The 16,623-nt window shown below is 33.9% G+C and overlaps 1 protein-coding gene across 1 annotated transcript; it reads right to left on the bottom strand.

Moving 5' to 3' along the window:
- Nucleotides 1–15,321: 15,321 nt before the first annotated feature.
- On the bottom strand, nucleotides 15,322–15,859 carry LOC150029917 (basic form of pathogenesis-related protein 1-like). The gene has a single exon (XM_090310267.1). It carries the CDS (start codon nucleotides 15,857–15,859, stop codon nucleotides 15,356–15,358), a length of 504 nt encoding a protein of 167 aa, XP_090166393.1. The 3' UTR covers nucleotides 15,322–15,355.
- Nucleotides 15,860–16,623: the final 764 nt, after the last annotated feature.

Genomic DNA, 16,623 nt, shown 5'->3' with positions numbered 1-16,623 from the left:
ATCTAACATGTTATAATTACTATTGAGGCTTGAATCATTTGTATATTTATTTAGAACTTCTCTATGGTCATGTTCTACTTTTGCTCGGGACTAACAAATGAAAAGAACCTAAAATGTGCTTTTATTTGCCTCATATTTAGAAAGGATTTCACATGTTCTTTTTAGATTTGATGTTGTTTGTTAGTGATTTCTAGGAATTGAGCAAAAGGACAATATTTGGAGCCAAAAGGAGCCAAAATGGTCCAATAATGATAATAGAGACCAGTTGGGACCATATGTATCAAGTAAGGAAAAAAAAAAAAAGAGAAAAATCAAGGTGTGCCTAAAAAATAGGGTAGTGTCGTGGTACTGCATCGACGCTTGTTCTAGAAGCATATGAATTTTGAAGCCCTAGGATAGTGCCTAAGCGCCACAAGCGGCGGAGTGACGCTAGGTCGGCAGTGCACCCGTGAAATGCACGGGGTCTACGATAGCCAAGACCGTTTTAACCTATATTATTACTTGACATGTGTGGTTGTGCATACCACTTATTTAATTTATTACTATATTTCTTAAATTCTATTTTGTTGCTTACATAATGTTCATATTAAATTGATTTTGATTTTCAAATTAATATTTCTCTAAGCATTTAAATATTTGATCAACACTCTTTAAAGTCATTTAAAGATTTTTTTTTTTTTAAAAATGCACTTTTTTGTACGTCTTGAACATTTAAAAACTAATATATTCGTTCAAAAACTTTTTTAGTTTCATTTTTAAGACCGTTTTCCCTTAAAAAGAAATCTTACAATAGGATCTAGAAATATTTGGGAGTCTGATTTTCTAGAATTTTTGAGGTGAGGAATCGTAATTTTTGGGAGTTCGAGATTTAGTTAAAAAAAATGAATTTAATTAATGTTTAAAAAAACCTCTTTTACTAAAAAAAAAAATCCTATGATAGAGTAGAGAAATGGTAAAATGGATGTTGTGGGGTGCTCACACCTTTTCCATATACAAACGACTCCAAACACAATTCTAGTTTTTCAAAAACCATTATTGAAAGGGGTGCACATACCAAGTAATAGTATAGTTAAAATGACCTTGACTAAGTATTATCCTCGAAAAATTGGATTGATAATATTTTAGCTATTCAGAGATCGTTTCAATTTTATTTAAAGATAGACTCATGATGTAAATTAATTAAACTAAACTAATAAATAAATAAAATTGATCAAGTAGGAAGATTATTAACAAAGAGACATTCTAGGGAAACTTGATCCATCGAATTACTAAATTCAATTATTTTAATTCTTGAACAAATTAACACAACACTTATATATTGAAGTCTTTTATTCGGATTGAATATCTCAAAAACAATTTTTTTTTACTTAATTACTAATTACTAATCACTTGAAACTAGATAATTAAACAAAGCATTCAGACTCTTTATCAACAATCTCTCCCGTTATCCAACGATTCTAGTGTGTTCAAACAATAGTCTAGAATGCATGATATAATATATGACCCTCTCGTTAGAATAAGATTCTAAATCTTGAAATCATTCAAACATTGATCAAATATTCAAAAGCATTAGGAACGACCATGCTGGAAAGTATAATTGTAAATTGACATTTAAGATCTACAAAAGTATTTAACAAATAAGAATCTATCTAACCCTAGAACAATGATAATTTAGCCTAACATAGCTTTCATAGACAGAACCAACGTTATAGTTCGTAATAAAGAAGAATCAAAAAGACAAAAAAAAAAAAAAAAGAAAGAGAAAATGTATTTCGCCGTTTGGATCTTGTCTCTATAGTGGAAACAACCTTCAACTCTCTCTAATCGACTCCGACATCAAGGACTTGGATTCTCTGCTCAAAACACTCTCTTCAGTCCTTCAAAATTCCAAAACTTTGATGATGGTGGTCTGCTAAAAAGGCTAGATTAAAGAGGAAAAAGTTTCCAAAAGTAGAGCCACCATCAGATTGCTATATATCACATACATTCACAAAGAATTTGAGGATGAGTTCCACACACACAAAAGAAAATCTTAGTTGAAGTTTTACTTGGTAGGGCTTTGGCCTCAAGGATCTGTAACTCAAGCAACAAGAGAGTATATTGTTCTTAATTATATTCCAACTTTTCTTGTTCTTCTTCAAGCTCCCTTAGAAGAAAAGAAAAGGTCAAGGGGTTGGAGATTTTGCTATTGTTTTGTTCTTGTTTCTCATTTTCTTTTGTTAAATTTATTTCCTTATTAATCATGTGAGCTTCCTTGTTAATATTTGTTTTTACTTTAGAATTTGTTATTTTGTTTCTATTTCTAGTTGTTTATTTCTTTTTCTCAATACTCTTTTTTTCCTCGTAAATTTTCTTTTAGTAAATAAAGAAAGAGAGAAATGAAGTTTGTGTAGAAAAAAGAGGCGTGGAATTGAAAGATGAAGGTGTAAAAAAAAATACCTTAGGGGTGTTCGGAAAAACCTCCCATTATTACTGGAAGGCAGATTTCGTTGTCCAAATCCATTTCAAATAATTTAACCGTATCCATGACTACAATCTACTAGTCTTAATGGCAAGTCGAACATAGGAAACTCTAGAATTTCTCAATTAAACCATTTAAAACCTGAGGGTAACCGATGAGGTGGGTTTTATTTATTTATTTATTTTATTATTATTTTTTTTTTTGCAAATGAAATTAAATTTCATAAAATAAACACACAAACTAAAAGTTAGAAACTAAATGAGAAGGTCTAGTTTGGGTTGTTACAGAATTTCCCCGTTCAATATACTTGTTCATCAAATTATCATTATAGGACTTAAATATTTTCTTGCACCTAACTAAATAGTTGGAAAAGCCAATTAATCGTCCTAATAAACTGATTAGTCCAAATTGAATTAATAAAAAGCATCAAATTCAAGTTCGTCTTAATTGCATTATGCCCTAGGGAATCATAAGGTGGAATATTCAATAGGAAAAACCATGATTAAATATTCTTTTGATTCAATCCTAGGTTGATTAGAACAATACTTATTGTGTTTGATTCGCAAGCTAACCTAACCTATTGTTTCTTAGTGATTAACATAAGATTATATGTCACGTATCATATCTTAATCAAAATCTTCAATCATAAAATCCACAAGCGTTCGATAATACATAATCTATAAGTACAAAATTGAATCCAAAAAATATGATAAATTTGGGTTCAAAAACTCACAAGCACATGAATATAGAGAAAAGTTCCTAAAACCCAAGTTAGATAGAGATACCTTAGTCCATTATCAACATGTCAATCAATGGGGAATTGTTTTGGTACATCTACTTAATAGAAAGGGATGAAAATTGAGAGAATTTGAGTTCCAATCGGTAGACATCGGAGGGTCTTTGACTTAGATGGCAAAAGATGTATTTATAGAATTTTACGCGCAAGGTGACTTCGAAGCATCGTCGCGCTGTGTGCCTTTAACGAAATGCACCATTCTATCTTTAAGTGTAGCGCTACGCTATGTAGAGTGTCGCTACACTCTATTTAGGGGCAGTATGGTAATTTAGCCCTTCTCTTTCCCTGTTGATGCAGTTAAGCTCTCTTTTGGCCCTTTTTAGCTCTATTTTGTCACTAACACCTGTTATACCCTTAATGTGCTCGAAAGCTAAAAAATAGCTAATTAAACACGTAAATACAAGAACGATCTTGAATTAAGCAGAGCAAGATAGCATGTTTTCGTTGCTATCAAATACCCCCAGCTTAATTCTTGATCGTCCTCGAGCAAGATAGAAATAAGCACATAGTCATACAACAGATATGCTCACTAAAATTGCATGGTTCGTTACTCAAGTCTCGAAGGTCTCCTAGAATCTAGCTTATACTCAACAACAAAATCAATTCATAATTAATCAATGAAGCACAATTTAAAACTAATTCTATACTTATTCATGCAAGGGTGGGTTCAAAGCCCTTCTAACTAAGTCTAAGCACCCTAGAATGATATTGGATGGCTTTCAATTTATTTTCCCCTACACTGGCTCATGCACTAACTATCAAGTGCCAAAAAAATCAAAGCAGTAATATGTCAACTGAGGGACCTAGAATTAAACTCTAGGCTACCCTAAACTTGCATTTCTTTTACTTGTGGGAAATTATACTCACTCTTTTCTCGTGAGTGTCCTGATTAATCACAGTAAATATAGTTCTTTCTACCCCGAGTCATGCATAACATTGCAAGTTCATTTTTTCGATATTTTCTTTTCCGCACAATTTTTTTTTTAACTGTAGATTTTAAAGCAGGCATATATCTCATTTTTACTCCTCAGTATTACATTACAACCTATCATGCAAGACACTATCATACCAGTAGAGCCTATCAGAGTGACAACAAAAATAAGAAAAACTAATGTAAGTAGATAAAGAACTTAAGTGTACATCAAAATAAGAAAAAAATTTAAAAATGACTAAAAAAACATGATTACTCATCTCAAACAAAATTTCATACAAGTAAAAATACAAGGGAGTGCATCATAGACTAGTAATAATAACGAACCACACAACATGAGTAAGCATGCATACAAGTACACAAGAAAAAAAAAAAAAAGCCTGAGCTCAGATGCTCAAAGACTCTAGCCAGAACACAGAAATCCCCCAACCCAACTTAAAACTTCAAATTATCCCTAATATGATAAGGAATAGAAAAGCAAGCGACCAAATAAAAGGGAATAATTTCACATTATCCCTAATATGATAAGGAATAGAAAAGCAAGCGACCGAATAAAAGGGAAAAATATTCCCTTAATTTTGGTACAAGGACTGGGTGTGATGCCCGACTCTTAAGAACGTAATTCTCTTCATTTTCTTCCAGAAACCTAAACATCAAGAAACATAGGAAGAATTAAACTCACCAAAAATAAAAAGAAACCTAAACTACGATGTAATAAAAATGTAAATCCTGGTTGCCTCAAGGAGAGTAGTTGTTTAAGATCGTTATGCTCGACCCCACTTGGATTGTTCATCCAAATCCATCAAAAACCACCGAATCTCCATCTCCCACCCCCAACTTAGGGGGAGGGTCCTTATCCTGAAAGAAATAATAGAACTGTAAAATGTAGAATAAGTAGTACAGGGAGAATCAATCACCAAAAAAGAAAAAAAATCAATTTTATCTTCATGTCCAAGGGTTAGGGACCTTGTATCAAGATCAATATTAGCCTTAGTAGTCTTTAAGAAGGATCGATCTAACAGCACAGATAACTCAGAAGAAGTAGAATCAACATTCATATTTATGACAAAAAAATCAGAAGCGAAAGTATGGCCATTGACTTTAACAAGCATATCTTTAATCATACCAACTAGCCTAACAAGGGAATGGTCATCTTACTGGATCAAAATATCAACAGAGTGTAGAACGTGGGACTACAAATCAACATATATAGGAGCATGCATAATATTAATTGCAGACCCTAAATCTAACATGGTCTATTCAAATTTCCTAGTACCTATCTTACAAGGCACAAAAAACGTACCTAGGTCTTCCTGCTTAATAGGTAGATTATCTGGAAGGATGAGTCCTCGAAAGTTTCTTGATTCTTAAAAAGATAAGTGTATTTGTCTTTCACCTCTTCTTATCGTTCCCATGTAGCTTCTTCCACTTGCTGATTTCTGCAGAGAACCTTCACTAAACTTATTTCCCGATTACGAAGCGACTTCTTCTCTCTTGCTAGGATGCAAACCGGAGTCTCCTCATATTCCAAGTTTTCAATTATTTGTAGAGGTTCATAATTTATTACGTTTGATGGGTCAAACATGTATTTTCGAAGCATCGATACATGAAAGACATTATGTATTGTAGAAAGTGTGGGTGGTAATGCCAATCGGTTAGCTACTTGGCCAACACGTTCTAATATTTCAAAGGGTCAAATGAAGCGAGGGCTAGGCTTGCCTTTTCATTCGAAACGCATAATGCCTTTCATTGGTGCTACCTTTAGAAATACGTGATCTCCTACTTTGAATTCCAGCTCTTTTCGACGGTTATCAGCATAATTCTTTTGTCTGCTTTGAGCTGTTTGCATTCTTTCCCGAATTAGCTTAATTGACTCTAATGTTTGCTACACTAATTCAGGTCCTAGTAGTGTTCGCTCCCCGATTTCATCCCAGTGTATAGGGGATCTGCATTTCTTTCCGTACAAGGCTTCGAAGGGAGCCATACCAATTGTCGCCTGATAAATATTATTATAAGCAAATTCTGTAAGATGTATCTGCGAATCCCATGCTCCAGTAAAATCCAAAGTACATGCCCTCAACATGTCTTCTAGGATTTGATTAACTCGTTCTATTTGACCATCAGTTTCTGGATGGAAGGCTGCGCTGAAATTTAGTTGTGTACCCATTGCTTTCTGCAAACTTTTCCAAAATTTGGAGACAAAACGAGGGTCTCGATCTGAAACAATTGATACTGGGATTCCATGTAACCGGATGACCTCTTTTAAGTACATTTGAGCTAGTGCTTCCGTAGTGTGAGTAGTCTTGCATGGTAGGAAGTGGGCTGATTTGGTGAGTCGATCGACAATCACCCAAATCATGTTGTGGCCTTTAACAGTTCTCAGGAGTCCTGAGATGAAGTCCATAGAAATATGTTCCCATTTCCATTTTGGAACATTTAGAGGCTGAAGAAGTCCTTCTGGTCGTTGCCGTATAGCTTTCACTTGTTGACAAACCAAACATTTACTTACATAGTCGGCTATATCCCTTTTTATGTTACACCACCAGTAATGTGCTTTCAAGTCTCGATACATTTTGGTACTCCCAGGATGTATTGAAAAGCGTGATTCATGAGCTTCATTCAGTAGTTCTTTCTTGATTTCTTCATCATCTAGTACACATAGACGCCCACAGTAGAGGAGTGTAGAGTCTGGGGCTATAGAGAATTGATTGGTTTCTCCATTCTCTGACTGCAGTTGTTTGTTTAGGTATTTATCTATTTGTTATGCATCAATTATCCTTTGCCTTAATGTAGGTCTTGCAATTAACTGTGCTATTCGAGTTGTGAAGGTGTTTGATATTAGTGAGATCTCAGTTTTTCCAGGTCATCCATTATGTGTTTGGAGATGGTACTTAGAGTTGTTGTATGAGCTAATTTCTACTTAAGAGCATCAGCAACAATGTTAGATTTTCCTGGATGATAGAGGATCTTACAGTCACAGTCTTTGACTAATTCTGACCATCTTTGTTGCCTCATATTTAACTCTTTCTGGGTAAAAAAGTATATAAGGCTTTTATGATCTGTATAAATTTGGATCTTTTCCCCATATAAGTAATGTCTCCATATCTTTAAAGCAAAGACTACGACAGCTAACTCCAAGTCATGAACGGGATAATTTTGTTCATAAGGTTTTAGTTGTCTTGAAGCATATGTTATTACCTTTCCGTGTTACATCAATACATAACCAAGCCCCTTCTTCGATGCGTCACTGTATACAGTTAAACCCCTGATCCATCAGTTATGCTGAGAATAGGGGTTGTGGTCAAATTTTCTTTTAGTTCCTGGAAGCTTTGCTCACATGCTTGGTTCCAAACAAAAGGATTATTCTTCTTAGTAAGGTTAGTTAAGGGTAATGCTATACTTGAGAATTTTTTCACAAATCATTTATAATATCCTGCTAATCCAAGGAAGCTTCGCACCTCGCTGACTTGTTGTTGGGCGAGGCCAGTTGATAACCGTTTCAATCTTAGCAGGATCCACTGAGATTCCTTCTTGCTTTACAATATGCCCTAGGTAGGCAACTTTTCGCACCCAAAACTCACACTTGGAGAATTTGGCATACAACTTTTCATTTCTTTTATGGAAAGAACGTCCCTAAGATGTTTTTCTTTCATGTTCTGCCTCTGATATGGAATAGACTAAAATATCATCTATAAATACAATCACAAAGTTATCAAGATGGTCCTTAAAAATTCTATTCATCAAATCCACGAAGGCTGCGGGGGCATTCGTTAATCCAAAGGGCATATCCGACTCCTTGATTTGTAGTTAATGATATCCAGATCCTAAGTATATTTTGAAGAATACTGAGGCTCCTTGTAATTGGTCAAATAGATCATCAATGCGTGGGAGTGGATACTTATTCTTTATTGTCAATTTATTCAACTTCCGATAATCTATACATAAACGCATTGATCCATCCTTTTTCCTAACAAATAAAACAGGTGCTCCCCATGGAGACACGCTAGGGCGTATAAATCCCTTATCTAGCAGTTCTCGTAACTGTATTTTGAGTTCTTTTAATTCTGCAGGTGCCATTCTATATGGTGCTTTAGATATTGGTTCAGCTCCAGGAATTAGATCTATAAAAAATTCTATTTCTCGACTAGGTGGTAAACCTGGTAACTCTTCTGGGAATACATCTTTAAATTCCCTTATTACAGGAATGGCCTTAATTTCATCCTTTTGGTTTCGTAAATCTACTACGCTTGCTAAATATGACCAAGCCCCATGGTTGAACAAATGTTTAGTTTTTAAGGCTGAAATTATTCTTGGGGCTGATGGTGCATTAGAACTCTTAAACATAAACATGGTTCCTGTTGGAAAGGTGAATATGACTTCTTTATTGTGGCAATATGTGCTTGCATAGTTTGCTGCTAGCCAGTCCATATCCAGTATTATGTTGAAATCACTTATGTCTAGGATGATAAGGGTCACCTCTAGTTTATGTCTCGATACTGACAATTCACAGTTTTCTACTACTGAGTGGGCCAACATAGATACTTCGGCAGTTGTAGCTACGGATAGAATGTAACCTAAGGGCTTTGATGTTAATTAAGCATGTTGTGCAAATGTTGTAGGGATGAATGAATGACTAGAGCCCGAATCAAATAAAGTGAAAGCATAATACTCGAGGATGGGTAATATACCTGTAATCACTTCATCTTGATCCTCTGCCTCTTGACGTGTAATAGCAAACACCCATCCTTTCTGTTGTTTGGTAACCTTGTTACTAGTAGGCTGGGTGGTCTGGGCTGTTGATACTTGGTTGATGAGCTTTGGGCAAGCATTTGTATAGTGACTTGTCTGGCCGCAGTTGAAACACACCCCTAAGTTCCGAAGACATTGCCCCAAATGGTGTTTTCCACAATTTCTGCACTTAGGATATGTAAATGTTTGACTCTTCTGTGGTGACTGTACGCCCTTAGTGCTTTGGAAAATTTTTGCTTGCCGTTGTGAGCGTTGGAAGCCTTGTTGGGCGAAATTTCCTCTTTTCATTTGGCATGCATCCTCATTCAGAAGTTGAGGTTTTGGTAGCAAGATCTACTTCCATAAGTAAGGCCTACTTGAGGGTAAGGGCATACTCTTTTTGTCGGAAAGCAATAACAATGTCTCGAATGCCTTCTCTGAATCCCCAAATAAACCTTTCCACCTTCTTCTCTTCTGTGTCTACTAGTCGAGGGACAAAGTGGGAAAAGCGATCAAATTTTCGTTCATACTCTGCCACTGACATGTTCTCTTGACGAAGATTAAGAAATTCCACTTCCTTTTGACATCTCACTGTCAAAGGGAAATATTTGTTGTAAAAAGCCTGATTGAATTGCTGCCATGAGACTGTACCTTTGATTGTTCTTTGTGTGGATTCCCACCAGAACTCTGCATCCCTCTTAACATGAAGGTGGCACAATTTACTTTTTGTTCTTCTGGGATGTTCATATGGCAGAAAATAGTTCTATTTCTATCCAATTCAATTACACATCCTAGCTAAAGTATGACAATGATGTGTAATTTATAAATGATGTCACCATGTCTAACAATGTACTCATCATTGACGTGACAAAATCTAACAAGGTCATTTTTCTCTTTTTGAAATAAATTTCACCAAAATTGTACCTAACGCTTAAAGTCGAGATACAATCTCATTTCTTATCAATTAGGTGTAGTACTGGAATTCTTGTGCATTTATGATTTGATCCTAATATGTCTTAATAGACTTGTCTAATTGATTTGAAGTTTAGTCTAACTGCTTTGAACTCTTCAAAAAAAAAAAAAGTAAATAAAATAGTTTAGTTACATTAGATAAAAATGTTCATACATTAAATATTCATCAATTAGGTTGATGATATATTTACGATTTTTGTTTGGCTTTTACATTCATCAGACCTCCTGGGTCAAAATGTATAAGCCAAACATGTTCTTTGGTCTTGTAGCCTTATTCAATAAGGTCCAATGACAATATTGGATGAACAACAAGATCTTTAGATAGGTAAAGTAATTTAACTCTAACTCTTAGAGAATTACCTATACTAGTCATTTTATTAAAAATTATAATAATCAATTTTATTTGCCAAAGCCAAGTATCCTTTTGGAGAAAATAATTTGTCTTATTGTTCTAGATTCAATAATCCCGAATTTCTCAGTGTAGTATTTATATGTGTTAAACATTTTAACTCATACTAATTGTACTTATTTAAGGTTTAATATATTTTAAACAACTTTTGAAAATACACAATTTATTACATGAAACAACCATACCTTATGAATTAATTAGTAATAAAGTTTTGATAAATTGAATTTCTCATGTGGTGTTAAAAGTACCATCTTCAGCATAAGTAAGAATTATGACATTTCATATGATTTCCCACTATACTAATGGAGATGGGTTTCCTGGTGTCAACATGGAGAAATAATTATACATCATTAAGTATTTTCCAAGAATTAGAATCTATTTGTAATGAAGAAAAATTTGATAATGAATCCTCATTCATCTATCTAGGTGTGAAATATTTATTATTGACCAAGAGTCTAGTAAATCAAAATTACTTTCATTTTTATTTTCATTCCCATCAAAGTATTTCCAAAATATCTCATTGTGTGACTCCCAAAGCTCATTTAGAAACACTTTCCTCATATAGCTCCAGTCATGTGATTTATATTCTTGAATCACAATAATTAATCTTGAGAATATTTAGATAATTGTCTAAATTAAGTTTATATTGACTTCAACTTACGATATGTTGTTGTCTTGTGCTCTATCTTTTAAGCGATATCCAATACGTCAATTAGAAGATAAATATAAGCTATCTCTCTCTAATTGTGATTCATTAATAACATGGTTCATGAATAAATCATGAATTGGTAACAGGTCTTTGAGAACATTTCTCATTTAAAGACAATTCAAAAGTTCTATTGTCATTTAAAGTGTTAATTGTACTTTTCCAAGTAGTACTTTTTCTCAATTTTTTTTACTTATATTGGTAATTCAAAATTAAAAACATGAGAGAAAATGACAAATCATTGAAATATATAGAATATATTAGTTAACAACATGTAATAAAATTTTCATTTAAATCCAGCATTAAATTTTATGAACCTTATAAATCATGTTTAATGCAATGATACTCCAGTGATTTAGAACAGGTGCCGTTGAAGGATAGGTCAAGTGTTCCTTCACTGGATTGGGGCATTATCGGCCAAACATTATATCATAATAGCTCTTATTCACATAACGTTTAGTTACCATTATTTGATCAAAACAACATTCACTACTTTAATGTGTTCTTGTAAGTATAATCCAACATTTTAGATCTTATAGTTATGTCCCAATAAGCTTGTCGAAGAGTAGGTCAATATTAGAAATAGAAAACTATAGTCCTATCCACTGTTGGAGTTTAACTGGATATTGGCCCGTGCATGCAAACATCTTCCAAAGGAGGATGCTCTCAGGGCACCATGAGGCCAAACATGAGTCTCACGTCGTAAACAATGATGGAGACTACAAGATATGTTAACACATAACCTTTTCCCACATGCTATAAATAATTTCTCTAATTCACCTTGGTCTTGGCCATGTAAACACCTTCTAAAGGGAAAGCGCTCTCAGGGTTGCCACGTGGCCAAGTATGAATCTCACTTTATGAATCTTCCAATGAACGTAAAGGAGATGACATAATATATATCTTTTCTCCCATTAAGTATTTTATAATAGGGGTTTCATCACATAAACGAACTCAGGCTAAATCTTTTATCCAAATAATTTTTATTTATTTGCCAAAACATAACTATTATGTTTGGATAACTTCCATAATGTGAATTTTGCTAAATTTACTAAACACTTTAGTAAACTAGTCACATTATGTTTTAATAAAAGATTGGCTAGCTAACTTCCAAATCAGTTTTCAGGTAGGGGTGTTCCCTAAACAGTCTGTTTAAATACACCACTTTTGTTAGAATCTTTCTTAAACAAAGTTCCTTTATATGCAAGTTTTTATTATTTAAATCTTTTGATTTACCAATTTTAAACTATTTAAAACTAAATTAAAAAAATAGCACTCTAGGCCAAAAATGAGCTAAGGAAAGAGATTTAGTTCGAGTCAAAGCCGAAATTAATGTGGCCATCCTCAGCCTCAGCCAAAACCTAGCCGAGGGCCAACTCTAGCCAAACATGAAACCAGGAAACATTCATTGGGGTTGATGCTCTAAATCTCGTAGGGTCCTATAGATTGTAAATATTATTGTATAAACTCAGTGTGTATTTAATAAAATATATGATATTTTATTCATTGTTTATAAAATATATGATAGACAATGAATAAAAATCATACTTGATCGTTTACTTGATCGTCTACCTCCTATTTTCCTCCATCCAAAATCATATAGAGCCCACAACTCTTGGATTCTCACACCGAGAATACCAAGGTAACAATTATGTTGGTGTTCTAATTTAGTTTGAGGATCAAGTTGGATTCGATTGGGATCAAGATTCATTCAGACATTCGTTTAGATCGTGTTTTGATAGTTGCGTTCGAGTTTGTGCTGATTGAACGATTTGCTAAACGATCGAGAGATAATGAAGAAAGGTTCTTCAAAGGTTTGCATACTTTATTCCTTGTTTGTTCTTTTATAACTAGTATGCTGTAATTTTTTATTATGCTTAACCGTTTCCGTTTAGACTGTAATTATTTGTGTTCTTTCTCAATGGAATTTGGAACGATCCGCTTCGGCTCACTGGATATCGATTTAGAGTTCCTTCATTAGCCTCCACTAGAAACCAAACCAATCAAATCAGTACTCTTAGGAAGCATGACTGGGTACTCGACTCTGGTTGTACCTATCACATGGCACCTTTCAGACTTGGGTTTAATACTTACAAGGATGTAGATGGAGAATCTGTGTACATGGGAAACAATGAAGCCTGCAAGATTAATGGGGTTGGTTCAGTATACTTGAATTAAACGGATAGATCATTCAAGCTTCTAAGAAATCTGAGACATGTACCTTTTCTCAAGAAAAACTTGATATCTCTGGATATGCTGGACTCCACTGGGTGTGAATGCAGAGGAAAAGGTGGAGTTCTTGAGGTGATCAAGGATTCCAAGGTTGTATTGGTTGGTGGAAAGGTCAATGATCTTTATATTGTGAGAGGAGTAGAGATGATGACAAGTGCCTACACAGTTTTAATACCAAGCTTAACAGATGTTGACTTGTGGTACAATAGGCTATCCCATATTAGTGAAAAAGGGATGCAAGCACAATCCAAGTAAGGTATATTGCCCAAAGGAATCAGTGAGCACCTTTTCTTTCTTGAACACAGCATTCTAGGTTAAGCAACCAAACAAAGTTTCACAAAATCTCAACATATCACCAAAGAAACATTGGATTATGTCCATTTAGACCTATGGAGACCATCCCCTACACCAAACCTTAGTGGCTCAAGATTCTTACAAGGACAAGGTTTAGCTACTCATATATGTAGATGATATGTTGCTGGTAAGAAGGTTAAATGGAGATCTAACCCATATTAAAAACCTCTTAAAAAGGGAGTTTGATATGAAGGACTTGGGAATAGAAATCAAGGTCCTAGGAATAGCGATCCAAATGAACAAAGAAAAGTCTATTCTAAGCAACAATCAGTCCAATTACTGTGAGAAGATCCTTAAAAGATTCAACATGAATGATGCAAAACCTGTGAGCTTACCTATTGCTCAAAACTTTAAGTTGTCCTCAGCTAACTCTCCTAAAGATTCTAACCAAGAACATCATAAACAAATGGCTGTCGTACCCTATAATCAAGCAATCGGAAGCCTAATGTATTTAATGATTTCTACCAGACCTGATCTCTCATATTCAACTAGCTTAATTAGTAGATATATGTCTAATCATGGTAAGAGACAATAGGAGGGTAGTAAATGGATCTTAAGGTACTTGGTTTGGTCTAAAAACTCAAGATTAATCTACCAAAGATTAGTTGAACCAAGCTTAGAAATTTATGGATATGTGTATGCTAACTATGCTGGTGATTTGGATAAAAGAGGTTCTTAACAAGTTACCTTTTCCTTTATGGTTCTATTCTAATCAGCTGGGAAGCAACATTACAGCCTATAGTAGCCTTATCTATAATAGAAGCTGAATATATGGCTTTAACAGAAGCAATCAAAGAGGCATGGTGGCTTAAGGGTTTGCTGAAAAACTTTGGAATAGATCAAACAGTGGTGAAACTCTACTGTGACAACCAAAGTGCTATCCATTTGTCCCGAAATCCACAATACCACAATAGAACTAAGCACATTGAAATCAAGTATCATTTCATTAGAGATAAACTTGAGACAGGGGAGATAGAAATTTGAAAGGTTCATACTTCGGAAAATGCAGCTGCCATGTTAATAAAACCTATTTCAAAACTTAAATTGATTAAATATCCAGAACAAGTTGGTTTCGAGCTTCCAGACACAGGTTAGACTCAACACAATTGTTAGTTAGGGTTGTCAATTTTTCAAACTAAATTACAACCCTTATTTAATAAGAAATCTAACTTAACCTATCTCAACTATAAAATATTTCGGCTGGATTGTTTGGCTTGTTCCAGTCATAAATTCAAATTTTTGTATTAAGAAAAATTAAAATGTTAATATGTATCTATATATGTGTCTATATATATATATATATATATATATGTATATAAATATATTTACATATCTATTTTCAATCATTGGATTAAAATTTGCAATTCAATTTCCATATTTATTTGAAAATTTACATTTCACAAATGCTTAAAATTTTAAAATTTTAAGAGTTATTGGAGAATAAGTAATAAAAAGGAATTATGACATTAAATAAAGTTAGAATTAGAATATGTATAATTTGAACAGTAAGAAAAAAAATACACTTGAAATTTAAAAATAAAACATAGGCTAATCCAATTCAATCCAAATTGGTGATTCCATGAATTGGATCCATACAAAGTTTTAATTTATTTAAACCCCAACTCAATACAAATGAGATATCGGATGTGTTGGGTTAATATAGTTCTTTCGGCCGTATATACTTATTCATACTTATTAATTTTGTTTTTTGTTTTTATTTTCTTATTAAATACCCAATCAACAAACCTTTTAATGATTATCTACTTTTAATATGGACGTTGGCCTATATAGTTGCCAGGAGGATAATAGTTACAAATCAGAAAAACCCAATTGTTCTGGCATTTCACTTGGGCACAACCAATAGATTTGGTGTTCCTCCATACCAACTGTGTATAATGAAGACAATGGCTAGAGTCATTGACACACGTATTAGAATTGTAGTCATAATGTTTTCTCTCATCGGCCCAGAGACTCACTGCTGTCTCTGCTGTCATTACTTCGTATCCCTCTGCTAGGTTTTCACCATAAGGTCCTCCAGAGTGTTCCATCTGACAAGTGGCAATCTTCGTGTTAGCATAATTTTGAGCGTACGCAGCTAAGGTAGTGTTCCAATGGACGGGCTCGACACCAACCTCTGCACGGATGGCATTGTGGGCGGCAATGTAGTTCTTAGGGTAGCTTTCGGCCATGACGGGGGCAATGGAAGCTAGGATTAGGGTTAGGGTTAGCCCCAACAAACAAAGGGCAGAGATAATGTTGGAAAATGCCATATTTTTAAGATAGTTGTAGGAATAGTTGAATGTTTTGGATTTCAAGATTTGGTGTGTTTTCGGTTTGGCTTAGCAAAGAGTTTTTATACAGAGAAGAGAGATGAGCATGGTTCCATTTTAGGTGGTTATTTTGGAAGACAGAGCAAAGGCCTAATAATAGTGGAGCACCAACGAAATTCTCAATAATTTCTCATAAGTAATTCAATTTATATATGTATATTACTAATAATAGAATAATATTATGTTTGAATTTAGGTTTTAAACTCTTGCCTCTGCAACAATTTCATATGTTAATGGTTCAACATTGGCATGGAGATAAATAAACATCTTCATTATATCCCTAAAAAAATTGATAATATAACTAAAATATATATGAAAAACACACAAATGTTAGTATGGTGGTATATTCATTGATTTATTACAGACAAAACTTGAGTAACATATTTTGTAACATGTACTATGTCCAATAAAATATTTTATATCTTGTAGATTCTCTACCTAACGATTTTTCCTTCATCGGTTGAAGCGTGCACCACATATTCATTGACTTGTTTTCTTATTGTTGCATAAAATAATTTATTTCTTTGAATATCTTCTGAAGGTTGTATCATATATATTAATGGTCGGGTTTATTTTTAAGTTAGCTCCTTTGAAAAGAAGTGTGTGTTTTAAGGTTTTAGAGCCGGTCTAAACCTCAACCCTTATGTACTGTTTGTGAACTTTTTGTACTATGTTCTTAAGAATATTGCTAGTAGTTATTTAGA

This window comes from Benincasa hispida, unplaced genomic scaffold, assembly GCF_027475165.1.
Source record: "Benincasa hispida cultivar pf3 unplaced genomic scaffold, pf3_genome.v1.1 HicScf816, whole genome shotgun sequence".
Classification (NCBI taxonomy): Eukaryota; Viridiplantae; Streptophyta; class Magnoliopsida; order Cucurbitales; family Cucurbitaceae; genus Benincasa; species Benincasa hispida.
Note: the sequence above shows the minus strand (reverse complement) of the source record. Positions and strands in the feature narration are given on the sequence as shown.